This window comes from Dipodomys spectabilis, unplaced genomic scaffold (assembly GCF_019054845.1).
Source record: "Dipodomys spectabilis isolate Male_0828 unplaced genomic scaffold, ASM1905484v1 ptg000043l, whole genome shotgun sequence".
NCBI classification, from domain to species: Eukaryota; Metazoa; Chordata; class Mammalia; order Rodentia; family Heteromyidae; genus Dipodomys; species Dipodomys spectabilis.
In genome coordinates this window covers 10,384,849-10,402,737 of record NW_024870720.1, presented here as the reverse complement: position 1 = coordinate 10,402,737, position 17,889 = coordinate 10,384,849, and the positions used below count along the sequence as shown (strand labels likewise).

General features: G+C 35.5%; 1 protein-coding gene across 1 annotated transcript in view; it reads left to right on the top strand.

Moving 5' to 3' along the window:
• Kctd8 (potassium channel tetramerization domain containing 8) overlaps nt 1-5,337 on the top strand; it is a 184,182-nt gene extending 178,845 nt beyond the window's left edge. The window contains exon 2 of the mRNA XM_042678272.1: nt 3,997-5,337. Within this exon, the coding sequence (XP_042534206.1) occupies nt 3,997-4,457 (461 nt within the window). The 3' untranslated portion in view covers nt 4,458-5,337. The remainder of the gene's footprint in view (nt 1-3,996) is intronic.
• The last annotated feature ends 12,552 nt before the right edge of the window (nt 5,338-17,889 follow it).

The following is a 17,889-nucleotide window of genomic DNA, read 5'->3' as shown; positions in this document are numbered from 1 at the left end:
GTTTATGCAAAGAACTACCCATTAGTCTGTACATTCAAAGGTATCACAAAGGAAAAATTAAACATCTTCCTTTGAAACATAATATGAACATCTGTACCTATTCACTTTGATTGGGAGGAGGGTCCTCTTTGCCCACGAAAAACATATTAGTGTCAGTAAAACACATATATTTAGATACATAGATAGATATAGATATAAATATAGATATAGGTAGATAGATACAGATATATAAGAGAGAGTAGCATTGATATGTATAACTACTATAGTTTTAAAAAGTTATTAAAGTCATTTTAAATTCAGATCCAGAACATCTTTTTTCATTGACCTTAATCTCTAGAGAAATATTCTTTTAAAAAAGTGTCTTACAAAGTTTTAATACCACAAAGAAGACTATATTTCTGACTAGGCCTTGACCCATCGTATTTCTCATTGCGAGTGAGAAGAGAATATAACTGATAAAAATAAGTGATAAAATCATGGAGATAAAATCAAAAGAAATAAAGCCAATATGAAGCTTGTCTTATCTTGTCTGAAATATATAGAGATCCTTGGACACATCTCCAATGTTGTTCTCTGTGTTTTTATTTTGAATCATTACCTATGTGGTGTTTGAGTAGCCTTTTGAAATCCATCCTAACAAAGAGCTCATCTTCCCTATCTCAGTGTTCCTCCTGATCCTAGTACCATGTCTGGAACATGGCAGGTACCCAGTGCAGAATGTTTGAGTGATCTCAACAATGCCTTCTTCAAAGGAGTGTTCCTTGAGCTCACATCTTACAGTAAGAGTAATTACCTTCGCTCCCACATATGTACTATTCTGTTTTATTGTCTAGTATCTGTTGGGAAATTTTTACAATGTCATTGGGCATATTAACAATTCATTTAGCTAGCACACAAACTTTATGAAACTTTGTATCATCCTTGCTAATGTCATTAAGAATTTTTTTTCTCTTCTCAGACATGCTACCTTGTAATCCTTGCTATTCAGGAGATGGATAGGATAGTGTTTAAAGGCCAGCCAGTTTTTTAGACATCACCCCAACAAACAAAGAGAGCATGACAAACGAACTGGTTATCTTAGTGTGTGACTGTGATCCTAGCTCTATGGGAGGTATACGTAGGAGGATTGAGGTCTAAGGCCAACACCCAACTATTTGAAAAACAACTAAAGCAAGAATGGGATAGTGGAATGATTAAGTAGTAGACTACCTACATGGCAAGGCCATAAGTTCAGATCTAGTACCACCAATAAAATTCTCTCAGTAAATAGAATAGGATGAAACATTTGCTTCCCTGGTATCTATTAATCCCCTTTCTGTGGTGTCCTCCATCTTGATGTTATTAGTTTTCTGCCCGGGTATTTATATCTAGTACACAGTCCCCTGCCTATTCTCAGGAAATGATTTTTCTCATTGCTCATTTATCTCCAATTCAAATTCATTTGCTCAGGTATTTGTGGCTTAATCCTTTAGTCACCATTGGGAGTAAAAATCCTACACTCTGATAGAGACTTTCAGCTAAGGCAATGTGGAAGATTGTCAGGAAGAGGGAAACATTTATTAGCCTTCTGTATTGCATTAGAAAGGTGAGTTTCATGCTTCCTTGGAATCACATTTATCCATAAAAACGTTAGATAAACAGATGCTATGTCTCCACCACCCTCACCTCCATATAAACACACACATAGAAGGAACTCTTTTTAATACAGTGCAAAAAGTCTCTAGTAATAGGCAAGAATCACTGATGTACCTGAGTAGAATTTCTTTATCGAGAATAAGTATGCTGGGTCTTTTCTTAAGTAACTTATCTAGTCTCAAATTAACCCTGGTTATTTGGGTTGTGGCGGGGGATGGTATAACTATTTGGGGATGAGCAAATGAAGGCCTAAAGGAATTCACTATCATTCTTGGGAGTATGAGATAGTAGTTACTAGACAGAAAGAATTCTAATCCAGGTCAGTATGACTTTTGTTCAGCATTATTGCCACCATAAATAGGTCCTTCTAGAGAGGGTGGTTGATGGCCAGTGTGAAGTGTGTTAGTCAAGAAACCAGGGAGAAAGAGAAGGCACACACAATTAGGTAATTTGAGAGAGTTTAATAATCCATGGATAGATCCTCAAGGATAATTATCTTGCCACCTAAAGGAGAGCACCTACAAGGGAGAGAGAGATGCTAAGGCAGGGAAAGAGGAAGGGAAGAAGAAGACTGAGTGAGCTGCCTGACAATGCTATGCCTTTCAGCATAGCACTAGAGCCAGATCCCAGTCATCCTCCAGTGGGAAGGGACTGAGGGAGTTGCCTTGGTGATCTTCTTAAATCTTTGACTAAATCTAACCAGAAACCAGAAGGAAAATGAACCTAAAATGACTTTATGGTTTTAAATAGTTTTAATGGTTTTAAAAAGGACTATAATTACAAACACTTCCAAGATTTATTAATACAGGTTCATACTAAGCCACAAGCATCTTTTCTTTTCTATTTTTACTACATTGCCAACAAAGAACATTTGAATTATTGCTTCAGACAATCCCTCTCATTGGGACATTTATGTTAAGTGGTTCCCTCCAAAGATGTCTGTTACTAAAAGACATATTTTATCGACAGCAATCAAGATGAGATTACAAAAGGCTTTCAAACATTTTGAAATCTTCATTTTGCACCACTGAATATTTTTGCCAAAGGGTGACCTCAAATTCTTAGCCAGGAGAGATCCTTCTGACCCAGGCTTCCAAATCCCTGGGACTGCATTCATGCTTCCTAGTGCCCAGCCTTGTTTCCTCTGTCTTTATACCGCAGATTTGTAATAGAAATCCACAGTGTCAGGTACACAGTAGTTGTTTGTTTGTAAAGTCTTCCTGTTGGTTTGTCTTCTCACTTTTCTGAGAAAGCTATCCATGCTGTTTGCTCATTGCATGAATACAAGACCTGGGCTACTTCGTAGCATTGGTATACATTGACAGCACCATAACCATTAAATGGCCCAATGTCTGTGTGTTGCTTCATTAAATCAGGTGGTCTGGTTGACTCCAGTGATCAATATTCTGGAGCTTTCCAAGTGATTGCATAAATCAGCCAAGGTCTCTGAATTAAACCCAAGTATTACCTCAACTGCAGAGTAGAACCTCCTGGGCAGGTGTTTAGAAAAATTACTAATGCCTTCCTCCTACTCTGACTTTTGTAACTTCTTTATATAATTACTATGAGAAAATAAAATAACTTACCAGGCCCTGAACTCTCTGAATGGGTTGGGGTCCATTCAATCAAAGTTTTGTTATGGATTTGGTTATGTGATAGTGCTCATGACATGGAGGTCTGAATGTCAATAGTAGTGTCAAGAAAATAAAATGTGCTCCCTCTGGGAAAGATAGCAGTGGTGTAGTTGAAGTGATCATCACTGCAAACTGAAAATGGTCCTCCTAGGTAGTTTACCTCAAATGGTAAGCCTCATATTTTAGAAGCTACTATATTTCAACTACATTATAGCACCATAATATTAGACCTATATATAGCTTATAGCACTTTCTATAATTCTCTCCAAGCTTAACAGATGCTAAGATTTCTCATCTCCCACTTGGGTCATAAACGATGCTATGGCACCATTTTTCCCTTTTATGATGGCAAAATGTACACACAAAGGAAACTACGTAGTACAGTGGCTAAAACAAAAATTAGCTGTCTGATTAAGACTACCAAAATATTTGCACGTATCTTTTCTTCAAATTTCAGGGAGTACTAAATAACAAAAATCTACTTTTCAGCAGAAAGCTTTTTGATGATCTACTATGACAGAAATGTTCAAGGAGATATCTCTTGAATGTTATTGCCATAAATGATTGATCAATGTGCTTTGTATTTCAGTCCCACTGAAGTATTATATTTCATTCCTTACAACTGGGCACATAGGGATTTCCTTAAGGGTAAATATTCTTAGAACGACAAATATATTATTTAATTTGACCTCCTAAATTATTCTTTTTCTTTTTTTTTCCTTTGTAGGACCACCTCAGAAAATAGTGTCACCTAAACAAGAACAGGAAGACAGGAAGCATGATAAAGTCACAGACAAAGGAAGTGAAAGCGGGACTTCCTGTAATGAGCTCTCCACCTCCAGCTGCGACAGCCACTCCGAGGCCAGCACTCCTCAAGACAATCCACCCAGTGCCCAGCAGGCCACAGCTCACCAGCCTAACACCTTGACATTGGATCGTCCATCCAAAAAGGCACCTGTGCAGTGGATGCCCCCACCAGACAAGCGCAGAAACAGTGAACTCTTTCAGACCCTCATCAGCAAGTCCCGGGAAACAAATCTTTCCAAAAAGAAAGTCTGTGAGAAGCTCAGTGTGGAAGAAGAAATGAAAAAGTGTATTCAGGATTTCAAAAAAATCCACATTCCAGATTATTTTCCGGAGCGCAAACGGCAATGGCAATCTGAACTGCTGCAGAAATATGGGTTATAGTAACCATTACACTCCTCCCGTGTTTCAATGACATTCAGTGTTTACGACGGTGTCACTAACCTGACTCCAGGGTCAGTGTGAATCTTGCTGCTCTTTTTTGTGAACAGTGAATGTGGGATGGTATTTTTTTTTTTCATTCTTATTTTTGTTGCTGTTTTGTAGAAACAGGATCTTAAAAAAATCGAAACCAATAAATGTAGTCTCAAGATGGTATATCTATCCGATTCAAACAACTTTGAAAGAACAAAAAGAAACTGCATGATCAAGAAGCATAGAATCTTGATTTGGAGATTATGGTCAACTGGACACATTTGTCATTTTGTAACTCATCAAAAAAAAAAAGAAAGTAAAGAAAATCCTCGTATTCACTTCAACTAAAATGACAGTACGAATGAAGCAACATCAAGTAAAATTGTAGATGAAGGTTATCAACGTAAACTAAATCTAAAACTGTTTAAATGTTAATGCAATAGCAATATTATTTTTGCATGAGCACAATGTTACAAATAAGTCATGAGAAATAAGAGAAGATTTGTTTGTTGCTTGGAAAGAAAATTTACAAAAAAAAAAGCAAAAAAAAAAAGTTTCAGGCAAAGCCTATAACTGTAAAGTGTCTAGGATACTGAAATTGAACTTTCTTGTTCAAAGCTGTGATTTCTTTGATATGTGTGTGTGTATGGTGTTCCTGTTTGTCCAGATGGTGTAAATATGCCTTATCTTTTTGTGTTCTGGCATCGACATTCATCTATCAATGCTAGTCATGATTATTTCTGTGAAATGAGTCTTTTACATCCGGCTGTGAAAATTGGTAAAATGAGGCTCTGAAAGATCCTAGTATTATGTTACTCAAAATAATTGAGGAAAATGATAAAGAGATTTATGTATTTATTAAAAAAGGAAAATGTGTTGGAATTGTTTGGTTTCTATTGACTCTTCTTTTAAAGGGTTCAAATGTTTTTCAGTTTTCCTTTATGACTCCATATTCAGAGGTGCCCTGTTCAGACTTGGCAAGTTTTAGCACAGATCAAATGGAGATAGGATCATGTCTGCAGAGCCTTGGTGTTGGTGAACATATCCTTAACCCACAGGAGAAAAAGGCCCTCCTCATCTGAAAACACATTACAATTTGACTGTTAGCTGACAAACCTCATTTAGACCCTCTTGAAAAACAATTGGCATGTTACCTCTTACACACTGAGACAGAAATATCAATAGAGTTTTATAAGGCCAACCTTTATAAAAAGTGATTTACTCTTGATTGTGTGAACACAAACTTTTTCATTAGACTCCGTACATCTTTGCTTCATCATTTCCACAGAGTGAAATACATAATATCATGCAATTTTGCTAAAGGACATGCTGAGAGATGTAAGATTCCCTCAAGAGTTTTAGAACTCAATTTCCCCTGTGTGAGACAAAGTGCAAATTGAATAGCACTTGTGGTACCACTTCTTTCAACATAATAGAAAATAAGCATTACCAACTCAAGGTCTGAACAAATCTCTGTTCATTTGCATAAGTTTGGTTTTCCCACAGTGCCATTTTATAAGGTCTTATCTATAATGGACTAGTAAAAACAGTTTAAGGTATATGATTTACTCTGAATCTCCTGTCAGATTTGGGGAAAACAGTTACTCTCATGTTCTACAGCTGATCATAGAAAGTTGGCACTTCCAACTTGGTTTGATTGAGGTACAACATTGGAGAGTGGATTGACTTTGGTGGTAAGGTTCCTAAGTTTCAAATTTCACATCTACCACTTATTATATAATCTTAATATGATAAAGGGATGATATCATGAAGATTTAAATGATACAGTTGAAGTAAAAAATTATTAGCATTTATGGAGCTTGAGAGCAAGAGGGAGATGGTGGACTTACGGAGTTGAGCAACCAACATTACCAGACACAATACAGAATTCAAGGCCTACAGAGCGAAAGGCCTCAAGGTCACACATACCACTTTTCCTGTGTTCTTCTGGACGAAGCCAGCCATCTCAAATCCAAGGAATATGTAAAGAAGCTCTTCCTCCTCATGGAAAGTGCAGCAAGGCGTTGTGAGTACGTGGAATCTATGTTTTGTCCAACTCATTCTTTCTAGGTCTAGATCTAGATGCAAATTCTCTGCATACCAGTTACTGTTTGTTTGCTTTGACTCTTCTCAGAGTTTAAAACATAACCTACCCACACCACCAAAGCACTTTTTTTTGTCTCTTGGGGCTTTTGTTTGTTTGTTTTGTTCTGTTTTGAGATAAGGTCTTACCATGTAGCCCACAATGAGACTGAACTTAAGATCCTCCTGTCTGAGCCTCCTAAGTTCTAGGCTAATGGGTATTTGCTATCATACCCAGCACAGACTTCTTCATTAATGTCTTAGAACTTTATTCATACTACATGTTTCAATTAGAAATGGCATCTACTCTCCTAAGCATTTCTTTTTGTAATTTTATTGTAAAGATGCTGAACCAGAGAGGTTATAGTTACATGCGTAAAGCAATGGTTACATTTTTTGTTGAACATTGTTACCCCTTCCCTTGTTGTTCTCCCACTAGCCCTTCCTTCCCCTACTTCCCTTATGCTTCCACAAAGTTGTAAAGTTCATTCCCAATATACTGTCTTCTGTGTGTCATTGTTGCAGTGGGTTATCTTGTGTCTTTGTTTCAGTGTTTTGTTATTCCCCTTCCCCTCCTCAAATTATACAAATGTATATACAAGATGCAGAGTATAAAAATCAAGTACAGTGACAACAGTGGATATGCCATAGGGGGAAGAACATACAAAGGAAACATGAAATCACATAGTACATTAAAAATACAAGGAAAGACCTCTTGTATCCATATCTTGGGATTCATTTCACTTAGCATCATCTTATATGGTCATATGTCCATAACTTTTGACCTTTTCTGCTCATCTGATAAAATTATCCTTGATGTATACTAATTACTGCGTATGAGGTAAACCATGGGACCTATATTTCTTTGGGTCTGGCTTACTTCACTTAATATAGTTTTTTTCCAAATCTTTCCATTTCCTAACAAATGAGGCAGTGTCATTTTTTCTTATGGAAGCATAGAATTCCATATAACATTTTCTTGACCCATTCATCAACTGAGGGGCATCTGGATTGGTTCCATATCTTAGCTATGGTAAATAATGCTGCAATAAACATAGTTGTGCTGGTAGCTTTAGTATGGTCTTGTTTGTGATCATTTGGGTAAATGCCCAGAAGTGGGATTACTTGGTCATAGAGGAACTCTATGTGGAGTCTTTTGAGGAAACTCCATACTTCTTTCCAAAGTGGTTGAACAAGTTTACACTCCCACCAACAATGTAGTAGGCTTCCTTTTTGGCCACATCCCCTCCAGCATCTGTTCTTTTAATTAGCGTTCTTGATTATAGCCATTCTAACTGGGGTGAGGTGGAATCTCAATGTTGTTTTGATTTGCATTTCTTTTTATCACCAGAGAAGTTGAGCATTTCTTCGTGACACCCTGAAGACATTACAGGAAAGAATAGGAGAAACTCTAGGGCTCCTTGGCACAGGCTGAAATTTTCTTAATAGAGACACAGAAACACAACATATCAAAGAAAGGTTGGCCAAATAGGATTGCGTGAAACTGCAGAGCTTCTGCATGGCAAAGGACATAGCTAGCAAGATCAATAGAAAGCCCACGGATTGGGAGAACACCTTCATTAGCCATACAACAGATGAGGGTCTCATATCTAAAATACCTTGAACTCAAAAAATCAAATCCTCCAAAAAGGAATCCTCAAAGAAACAACTGACCCATCAATAAGTGGGCTAAAGACTTAAAGAGAGACCTCTAAGCAGTTCTTAATACTCAGGATAAAATTATTAATGTTCATTCACAGATATGTTGTTACTTAACATTGAATGATGGTAAGTTTATCTGTCTTTTCCACTAAGATTAAAAATTTCCAACAGATGTTATGGTATTTGCTTTTAGAAAGAAGAAATAATCAGTAAAGAGTATCTGTAAAACTTGGGGGAGTTGGAGGAGAGGGAAAGTAGGAGAATATTGAGGGAAGGGGTAACAAGTTTGACAAGAAATATACTCATCACCTTACTTATGTAACTAACCTCTCTGCACATCACCTTGACAATTTAAAGAATTGTGGGATCAATTTGAGGTAACTTTTAAAGGTTGGTATTCTGTAAGAAGTCATTTTGAAAGAATTTCTCAACTGCATTCAGTGAGTATCTTCTCAAAAACTTTAGTCACAGCAAGAATTGACAGAATTGAATATATTTTTCTGAATTCTAATGTGTTAAAATTCAAGCTCCCTACCCTTAAACTCTATAAAAACATACTTCTTAGCATATTAAATAAAACATGAAATCAGATACTAAATAAAGAGTATCTGACACATGATAAGTATTAAAAGGTGGCAAACAGATGTCTTTTTTCTAACAGTTGACCAAAGAGGTTTCAACTCAATATATCAATTATATCGATTGCACCACGCAATCACCTCTCCAAACTATTCCATCCCTACATCTCCACACAAGTTTCCTCGTTCCATTTTTACATATGTGCCTGGAGTATTATGCCTACTTTTGCCCACTATTCCTCTCTACATTTGTCCAACTACTCTCCTAAACCTCAATTCTCCTCAGAAAAGAAATGCTTCCTTTAGTTAAGCTATCTTTTAAATGTTCTAAGAAGTTTAGCATGGAAATCTATCCCCACCTAGTCTGTATTTTTGTCAGTTCGTTGTATATAACAACACTTACAGGGCCAAGTGTTTTTGTCTCTCTGACTCTGACTTTACAAAATACAATGTTTCTAGATTCATCTACTTCTCTGCAAATAATATATTACTCTTCCTGACAGATGAATAAAAATACCATTATATAATGTTTTATATATTATATATGTTTTATATAACACACTAGGATATGTGTGTGTGTTTATCACATCACATTTTCTTGATCCATTTATTAGTTGTAGGACATCCAGGCTATTCCTACAACTTGGCTATTATGAATAGTGGTCCATCAGACATTAATGTGAAAGTGCCCTGATTAGTGTGAAAGTATCCTGATTTGCAGTCCTTTAGATAAGTAACTGAGAGTGGCAGCATGGATCATAAACTAATTCCATTTTTACTTTTTTGAGGAACCTCCTACTAACATCCATGGTATTTGCACTAATTTTCATTCCCAAGAGTATATTAGATTTCTTTTTGCCCTGCAGACTCACCAAAATTTGCTATTACTCATATTCTTGATCATGGTCATTCTGACCACATCCGATGGTGTCTCCATGTTTTAATTCTCATTTCCGCTCTGACCAGGTATGCGGAGCATTTCTCCATGTGTTTGTTGATCATCTGAACCTTTTCTATCTGGCTTCTACACAGTGAAGGATATAGTCAGCAAACTAAAATACAGCCTGAATAGAATAGGAAAATGTCATTGGTAGATGTTTGGCAAGAGTCTAATAAGCAGAATATACAAGAAACTACAAAAAAAGGAATCCCCCAAGATTCAGTAACTGATTAATAAATGGGGAAAGAAGTTAAACATACACATCGCAGGAGAAGAGGTTCAAATGACCAAAAAATACTTCTCTTAAAGCAACAGTCTCATCAACAGACTTTGATAAGTATATTTTCTCACTAATTCTAAAGTCATTTCTCATCTTTTTCTCATGATATTGGATTTGAACTCAGACAAATGCTCTACCACTTGTACAATACCTCCAGCTCTTTTTGCTTTATGTTTTCAGACTGAATGCTATATTATTTTGCTCAGAACTGTTTATAGACTGCAATCTTGTTTCCTATTCCTTTGGCATAGTATATTTAGGATTATAGACATGCACCACCACCATGCCTGGCAATTTCACATTGTTTGTGGCCAAATACCACTTATTGATATCATATTCCTAATCTCTAATTACCCAAAAGAGTATTTTTGAAAGAGCTCACAATTTGTTCCAGTTTGGTTGGCAGTCATTTTGGCATGTCAGTCTGGACAAAGAATGACCAAGCTTGAAAATTATTCTTTCTCTCCAACAGTGTTTATTCTTTCTTTGGCAACCAAAACTTTTCATTTGGAACATCAGAGTTTTTAAAGAATTTTAGTTTTGTAGTTTAATTTAGATTAAACAAATATCCCCACAGAGAAAGCTTAGTTTAGTTTTTTTTAAAGGATACAATATGGAAGAGTTCCCTGTAAATCAATCATTAAATATTAACCCTTAAAAAAAATCTCCATGCTATTCTTTATTCTAGTTTATTTCCCTAAATGTAATCATCTTGGAAAAAAGTATACAGAGGTTAAATGAAACATTTGAGTGCAGGATTAAGTGAATCTTTAAAATTATATACATTTTCTATGTAAATGAATTAAAATATTTTCTTATCACTAACATGGACAAGATTTATCATATATGACAGACACTGCAATAGTTAAAATGTGTAAAAGCTTATAGATCTCATTTTAACCAGAAGATACATACACAGTCAGTATGATACACTGCTGGCTATGGGGTTTCCTATCAAAGAGCATGAATTTAGCTACATGGATTTGGAGGAAAAAGCAGCTTATCGTGGAAGTGAGATGTGCTCTAAGACTTGAAGCAAAAAAAAGGATTTGTGTTTAGATATAAGGATTTTTGCAGAGGACTATATAAAGACAGACACAATCTCTACGCTTAAGTAAATAAGAAAACTCAAAAATATTTCTAAGTATATTTTTCAAGTATAGGTTTTGTGATGGTGCCATTCTGACATTAAGCGTGGCATATATTAATGGAGAATATTGTATGCCGGGCATTAATGGCTCATGTCTGTAATCCTAGCTACTCAAGAATCAGAGCAGAAGTTCACATTGTTTGAAGCCAGTCAGGTCAAAAAAGTCTGTATGGTGGGGGTCCAATTAATCAGACTGTAGGTGTGACTCAAGTCATAGAGCACCAGCTGTAACCCAACAAGCTAAGTGATAGCACAAGGTCAAGCCCTGGTACTGAAATGTGCGTGCGCGCGCACACACACACACACACATACACACACAACCCCCCCCCACACCCCTCCACACACACACACACACAGTCCATTATTCTAAGAAATTAATGCTCTCTACCTAATCATCTTATCGTCTGTGTCCCAGGTTCTGGAAGAAATAGGATATTACCAAGATAGAGACAATACGTTTTCTTTTAAAATCCTTCAAAGAAGTCTAACAAGAAACTGATCCGTTCAAAGGAATGAAAAGAAGCAAGTGAATTAGAGCTTAGAACAGCCAAATATTCTGCAAGAAGCATTTTAAAACTGATAGTGCTTTGAATTGCCAACGCATGCTGCTAATAAAATGTAGATTCGGCAGTATTGGATTTAATACCATTTTACAAGTATCTATCTTTATTGTCAACATTTGGCACAGTCTGGTCTCATCACCTATGTGATACTCATGGCAATTTAATGCAGAACACACTATAGGACCATTCAGGTAGAGTTTGGCAGGTGCCATGCTAGAGGCACATAATAGAACAATATCCTGGCTGCAATTACAAGTTCAGATTTTCGTCATTTTCACTCCAGCTACAATAAAAAGGAGCATGTTGGTCTCTCCATTTAATCTTTGTCCTTCTACTCCATCAAAGATATGATTTTTATTACAAATCCATTTTTCATATGATTCTCTTGTTTCAAACTCTTTATCTCTTTACTTACAAAAGGGCAGAAATACAAATATCCCTATATGCCTTATAAGGGCCTTCATTTTCTGCCTTCTTTTTCAGTTGTATTACCATGCATTTGTGCATCAGGCATGCAGCACATGCAGATATACACTAACATGGACACTTCACCTTATGTCTTTTTTGCTAGCTACCTACACTTGTTTACTTGCTGTTCCCAAATAGCATTTGATACTCTTGTTTTTAATTTAATACTATGTAAATAACAGAATTTGTTTGCATGTGGATATATTCTGTATCTTCCTTTCCTTAATTAAAGATGATGATTTTCAAAAACTTTTCTCACCTATTAAGTGATATCGAATATAGGGAATGGATGTGAGAAGCAGTTCACAATCTCTTCTGCCACATTTATCCTCATTCTCAGTGGTGTCTTCAAATGATAATACATAATGGAAATAGAACATTACCATTTTGCAAGGTGTAGTGAAGCAAGGCATCTAAACAAAAGCTAGCCATGGATTTGTTTATCCTCTTCATTAGGATGTGAAGGAAAATAGAAAATATTATTTCATTGACGGTTACTATAGATTCCTGAGAAGTTGTTATGTCACTCTTTATTTAAGGGGAGCTCTATAGTTCCTATGAGATGATTGATTCTTCCCTCCTTTGCTTCATCCTCATTATTATATGTAATTGTCCTCCATTAGGAAGTAATTTGTCCTGGAACACTCTCCTGTTGCTTAAGGGTAGTTTTGTTTCCCTTTTCATAAAGATATTTCTTATCAATCTTGTCTTTCCCAGAATGCAAAGTGATTGCAAAGTAACTCCAGGGAAAGTTGCTTAGAGTAGACATACAAAATAGAGGCAGACATGATCTGCTATTTTTTTCTGTTTTTAATTAGTTCATGGGCCCAAGTAGCCCATTCTTTGCAGCAAAAAGTAGCCTCAAAGTATTCTTCCATGATTTTAGAGAGAATGGGTTAGATAACACTTTGTTTTTTGTTTAATAGAGCTTAATAGGGTTTGAATGTCTTAAATCTGTATATTCCAGATTTCTTGCTTAGGAATTTGATAATACAACTTGGATCTACCCAATTACAAGATAGATTGCTCTTGTGGCTCTCTGACAGCATTGTCTAAATTCTCTCAAGCAAATTAGTATATACCTGGATGTATGGCTCTTTATTTTTTTAATGTAAATTAAAATTTCTTGTCAAGTTGATGTACATAGGGTTACAGTTACATAAGTAAGGTAATGAGTACATTTCTTGTCAAACTTGTTATTCTCTCCTTCATTTTCTCCCACTAGTTGTTTCTCCCCAGGCTGTACAGATCATTTCCAATGTATTGTCTTGTGAGTGTCACCATTGCATTGGTTCACCCTCTGTCCTTGGTTTCAACATTTTTTTGTTCTTTACGAATACCATTTTCATAGTGTTCTCTCTCACTGCAGGCTCTCAGGTAGCTTCCTAGCTACTTCCAGATCATATCCAAATTCCCCATCAATCATTCCTAGTCTTCCTTCAACTGACCATGCCTTCTTTATTTCACCTTCCTGGTTAGGCCATTCTATTAGCCTTAGTTCCACTCAGACATATGTTCTTCACAGTTCAGTATTTGTGGTCTTTGTGTTTCCCAAATTTAGAATTCTCTTTCCCTAATAATTTTTCATACGAAAGCAATGAAAACCTAGATAAATGCTGTATAGTTAATTTTACAAGTGATATGTGGTTCATATGGCTGTTACATGGTAGCCAAATAGAACATACTGATTCTAATGGTATCTACCTTTGTGAGTATTTAGTACAAATAGGCATGCTAAATAAATAAATAGATAGATAAATACAATGAATAAACACTAGAAGGAAAATGAAACAATTTTATCTATGTGAAGAATCAGGTCGAGAGAAATAGCAGCCAAAATTTGCAAACATACACATTCCTTCTGCTTTTAATATAGATAAAAGAAGTAACTGGAAATAAAATTATACAATTATCAGTTATATTTTTAATCTCTTTTTCTTCCTTTACCTGATTATAAGGAAAATAAATTTCATTTCCTGATTCTAGAATGGAAAAGATGTATACTGAATTTTTTATTTTTGAATTTTCAACAGGTATTTACAACAATGTTCTTCATCTCTCAGTACCTTTTTTCAACAAATGAAGAAACCTTCTTACCATGACATTTCCTTACTCTACTGCCTTTGGTAAAAATTTAGAATTACTAGATCTCAAGATATTTTTACATGCCTTAAGTTTACATGCAAACACATATATGACCTCTACTAGTCTAATTTTTATTATGCGTAAGTAATGTTGCTTGCCATTACTTAAATACTAATGATTAACCAAATAGCAATGTCTAAATAAAATAAATGGTACACATAAATATATAACATGTAAATGGATGCAAGAAAGAATCAATGGAAGATGAAGCAATGTACAATAGCTTTATAGACTGAAATTTCAGAAGACATTCCTTACCCATTTCTTTGTAAGATGCTAATTTTTCAGTCAGCCATCAACCTTCAGACTTCTGAGTTGTGACTCCAATTAATAATTCATAACTTTTCTGCTGCAGAAAAGTTATGTAAACTATATGTATTTCTTCTCATTATCCCTGCTCTTTGTTTGTTAGTAAAGTTAATTTGCACCATGAAGTTGTAAGAAAATATGCAGTCTTAGAGAAGCTTCAAAATATAGCTAAGATATGGTTCTTTTGTGTACCAAGGAAGATTTTAAAAAGTAACCTAACATAAAAGTAACCTAACACAAATCATTGTTGACATTTAGATGCTTATTTATGTAAACATCCACTCTAACAATCTCAGTTTCTAACCTAATCATATCAAACTGAGTTATTATGGAATATAAATATGCTTTAAAATTCTGCTGCATATTTTAATAAACTACTGTCACTAAGGTGGTATTTGCATTAAATGTTTAATGTTTAATGCCATTAATTATTGACAGTTTTCAATGTTTATAAAAATTAACATCCAAGAAAAATATTTTTCTTTTGTCTTCCTCAGTAAGCAAATGTTATCAATATATTAGCTATTGACATATAATTCACCATTTTCAAGTGCATAATTTAGTAGTTATTAATATATTAAAAAACCACCACCAGTATTAAAATATTTTTACCATCTTGTGAAGAAAGTCTGTACCCTTAGCAATCATTTGTTTCTGACTTAACAATCAGTAATCTACTTTATATCTCTATGGATTTACTCATTTAGAAACTTCACATATCCAGAATCATATAATGCAAGATGATCTGTGTGGAATTTCTTTCACTTATCATGTTTTCAAGTGTTATCTACATTGTGTAATAATTCAGTAGTTAATATTTTTTGGCATAAGTAAGAAATTAGTGGGGTTTTAAAAATCTAAATCCTGGAGTTTTTCCAGAAAAGCGTAACAGGTTTATTTTTAATTACTATTCTGAACTGCTAAAAAGTTTATTCTTCAAATTTCCATATGTGTATTTACACTTGAACAAAACCTAATTTCACACTTAAAGAAAAACAGAAAAACTGCCAAGATGTCCCTGAATTGTATTTAGTATTTTTCCACTAATAATCATATATTTAGATATCTTTGAATTTCCTAGAGGGAAAACCTTATAACATTTAGAACTACCAATGATAGGAAGAAGAGAGTTTTAACTATTATTATTATTATTATTCATCCAGAATGAAAAGTCTGGCAACTTTAAATGCCTAGGGCAATTTTACATCCTTGCAGAAGCACGCAACCTTACAGGTGTTTTCCCAGAAGTACTTTAGAGTCCCTCAAAGTTCTCTTTGTACATCTCCTTCCCAATTTTTGCAAGGAGGACTGGTACTGGCAGGTGTGGGCTTGTGACAATGTAAGCCCTCAGTGTGTCTGTCAAAGTTTTGGACTTATATAGTAATTCATAGAGTAATCCTTCCTTAGCTGCAGTCTCCTTTCGAACATTTTAGGTACCCTCCATCAAATTCATTCCTAAAATGTTAAATGGAATATATTCCGTAATTAAAACATGTATGAGCTACAAGTTGTATGCCATTCTGAGTAGTGTGATGAATCTTTCCAAAAAGAATCCCAACCAGAATGAGAATTCTCCCTTTTCAAGTAGCCAGGCTGAACATTCTACCTGCTCTTTAGTCACTCTCTGTCTTGATTACCAGATTCACTGTGACAGCATTGAAATGCCTGTGTTAACCCTCATTTTACCAAATAAAGTTGTTTGTTGTCTAAAGGGATTGGTTCCAGAATCCTCCCACCAGATTCCCAAATCTGTGGCTTTTCCAAGTTTTGTTTAGAATTCTATTTGAATATCACTTATGCACCTGTGCTTACATATTTTAAATCATTTCTAGATTTCATTGCCTACTGTCATGTAAATCCTGTATTCAGTTGCTATCCCTTGTTTTTAAGGAAATAATGACAATAAAATAAAATAAAAATAAATATGTCAGTGAAGATGTAGCCATCAAGGTCTAACTTATCCATATAAAGGGTTGACCTGACTACATTCATCCTACTAGCAATACCAGTGACTTAAGGAAAGTAAAGGTGTATTAGACAGAAGTTGTTAAGCTCTACAATAGGAACGTGTCCTTTTATCTGTGAAATGATCAAGAAGAGAAAAGAAACCTGGGCCAGTGTTGCTGCTGGACTTTAAATTGGAAAAGTTACAGATACAGTATGTGAGTTTGGCAATGAACAGCCAAAACTGTGTATAGAGTCCTGCATCCACTGGGGGTCCTGGAATATATCCTCAGCAGATAAGAGAGCTCTACAGTGTGTGTTTTAGAGCCTCATAGTTCAGGCCAATAACTCACACACATGGTTTGATAAGGTGTGGCAAAAACATTCTCCAGAGGTGTAGGATTACACTCCTTGTTCTTATCTCAGAAAAACATATGTCACTCACGCAGCAAATCTTGTCCATGCTTGGCATCATTGCAAAGCTATATAACAGGAGGAGGGAGATTTTGGAGGTCATAATCCATTTCTGCTCTGTGTACTTGAAATTGATATAATCTTAAGGTTTTCCTCTTAGGAAGATTTTTTTTTCATTCAGGGGAAATTGTTATTTCCTGTGCATAGAAAGCTTGTGCTCTTCCAGTGTTACCTTATAAAATCTTGTAGGCTCAAGTCATTCCCTCCACTGTGCCAGAGGCCCAACGCAAACTCAATATGGTTTCCTTTCTAGGAAACAGACTACTGCAACAGTCTTCTTCTTCTTTAATTACATGTTTTGCTTCTTGATTTTATCACTCTTGGATAGTGTTAAGTCTTCGAATAAATTATGCACTAGGTAAGACTGCAGTGGGATAACATAAATCCAAGAAAATGAGATGAATCAAAGTTGCATTTCTCATAACTGGATGCTAGCTGTTTGGATCTAATGAAAATAACAACATGGGTTGTTGAATGCCAGTTTTCATTCCTGGATACAGAATGCAAGCCATTGGCAAAAATAACTATTTTAGATTTTTACTACTTGGGAGGGAGAGGAGTCGGGGCTGGGGATGGGATAGCACTAGAAAATGAAAGAGGGGAGTAACACTGTTCAAAAGGAAATGTACTCATTACCTTACTTATGTAACTATAACCCCTCTGTACATCATCCTTACAATAACAATTAAAAACATTTTTTTTCATAACTGCCCTCATTGTTGTAGAAAACCTTGCATTCTAACCAACATAATAATCACTCCCCATGGTACCTGAGAATGAGGTGCCTGCCTGGAAGTGGCCAAGCCC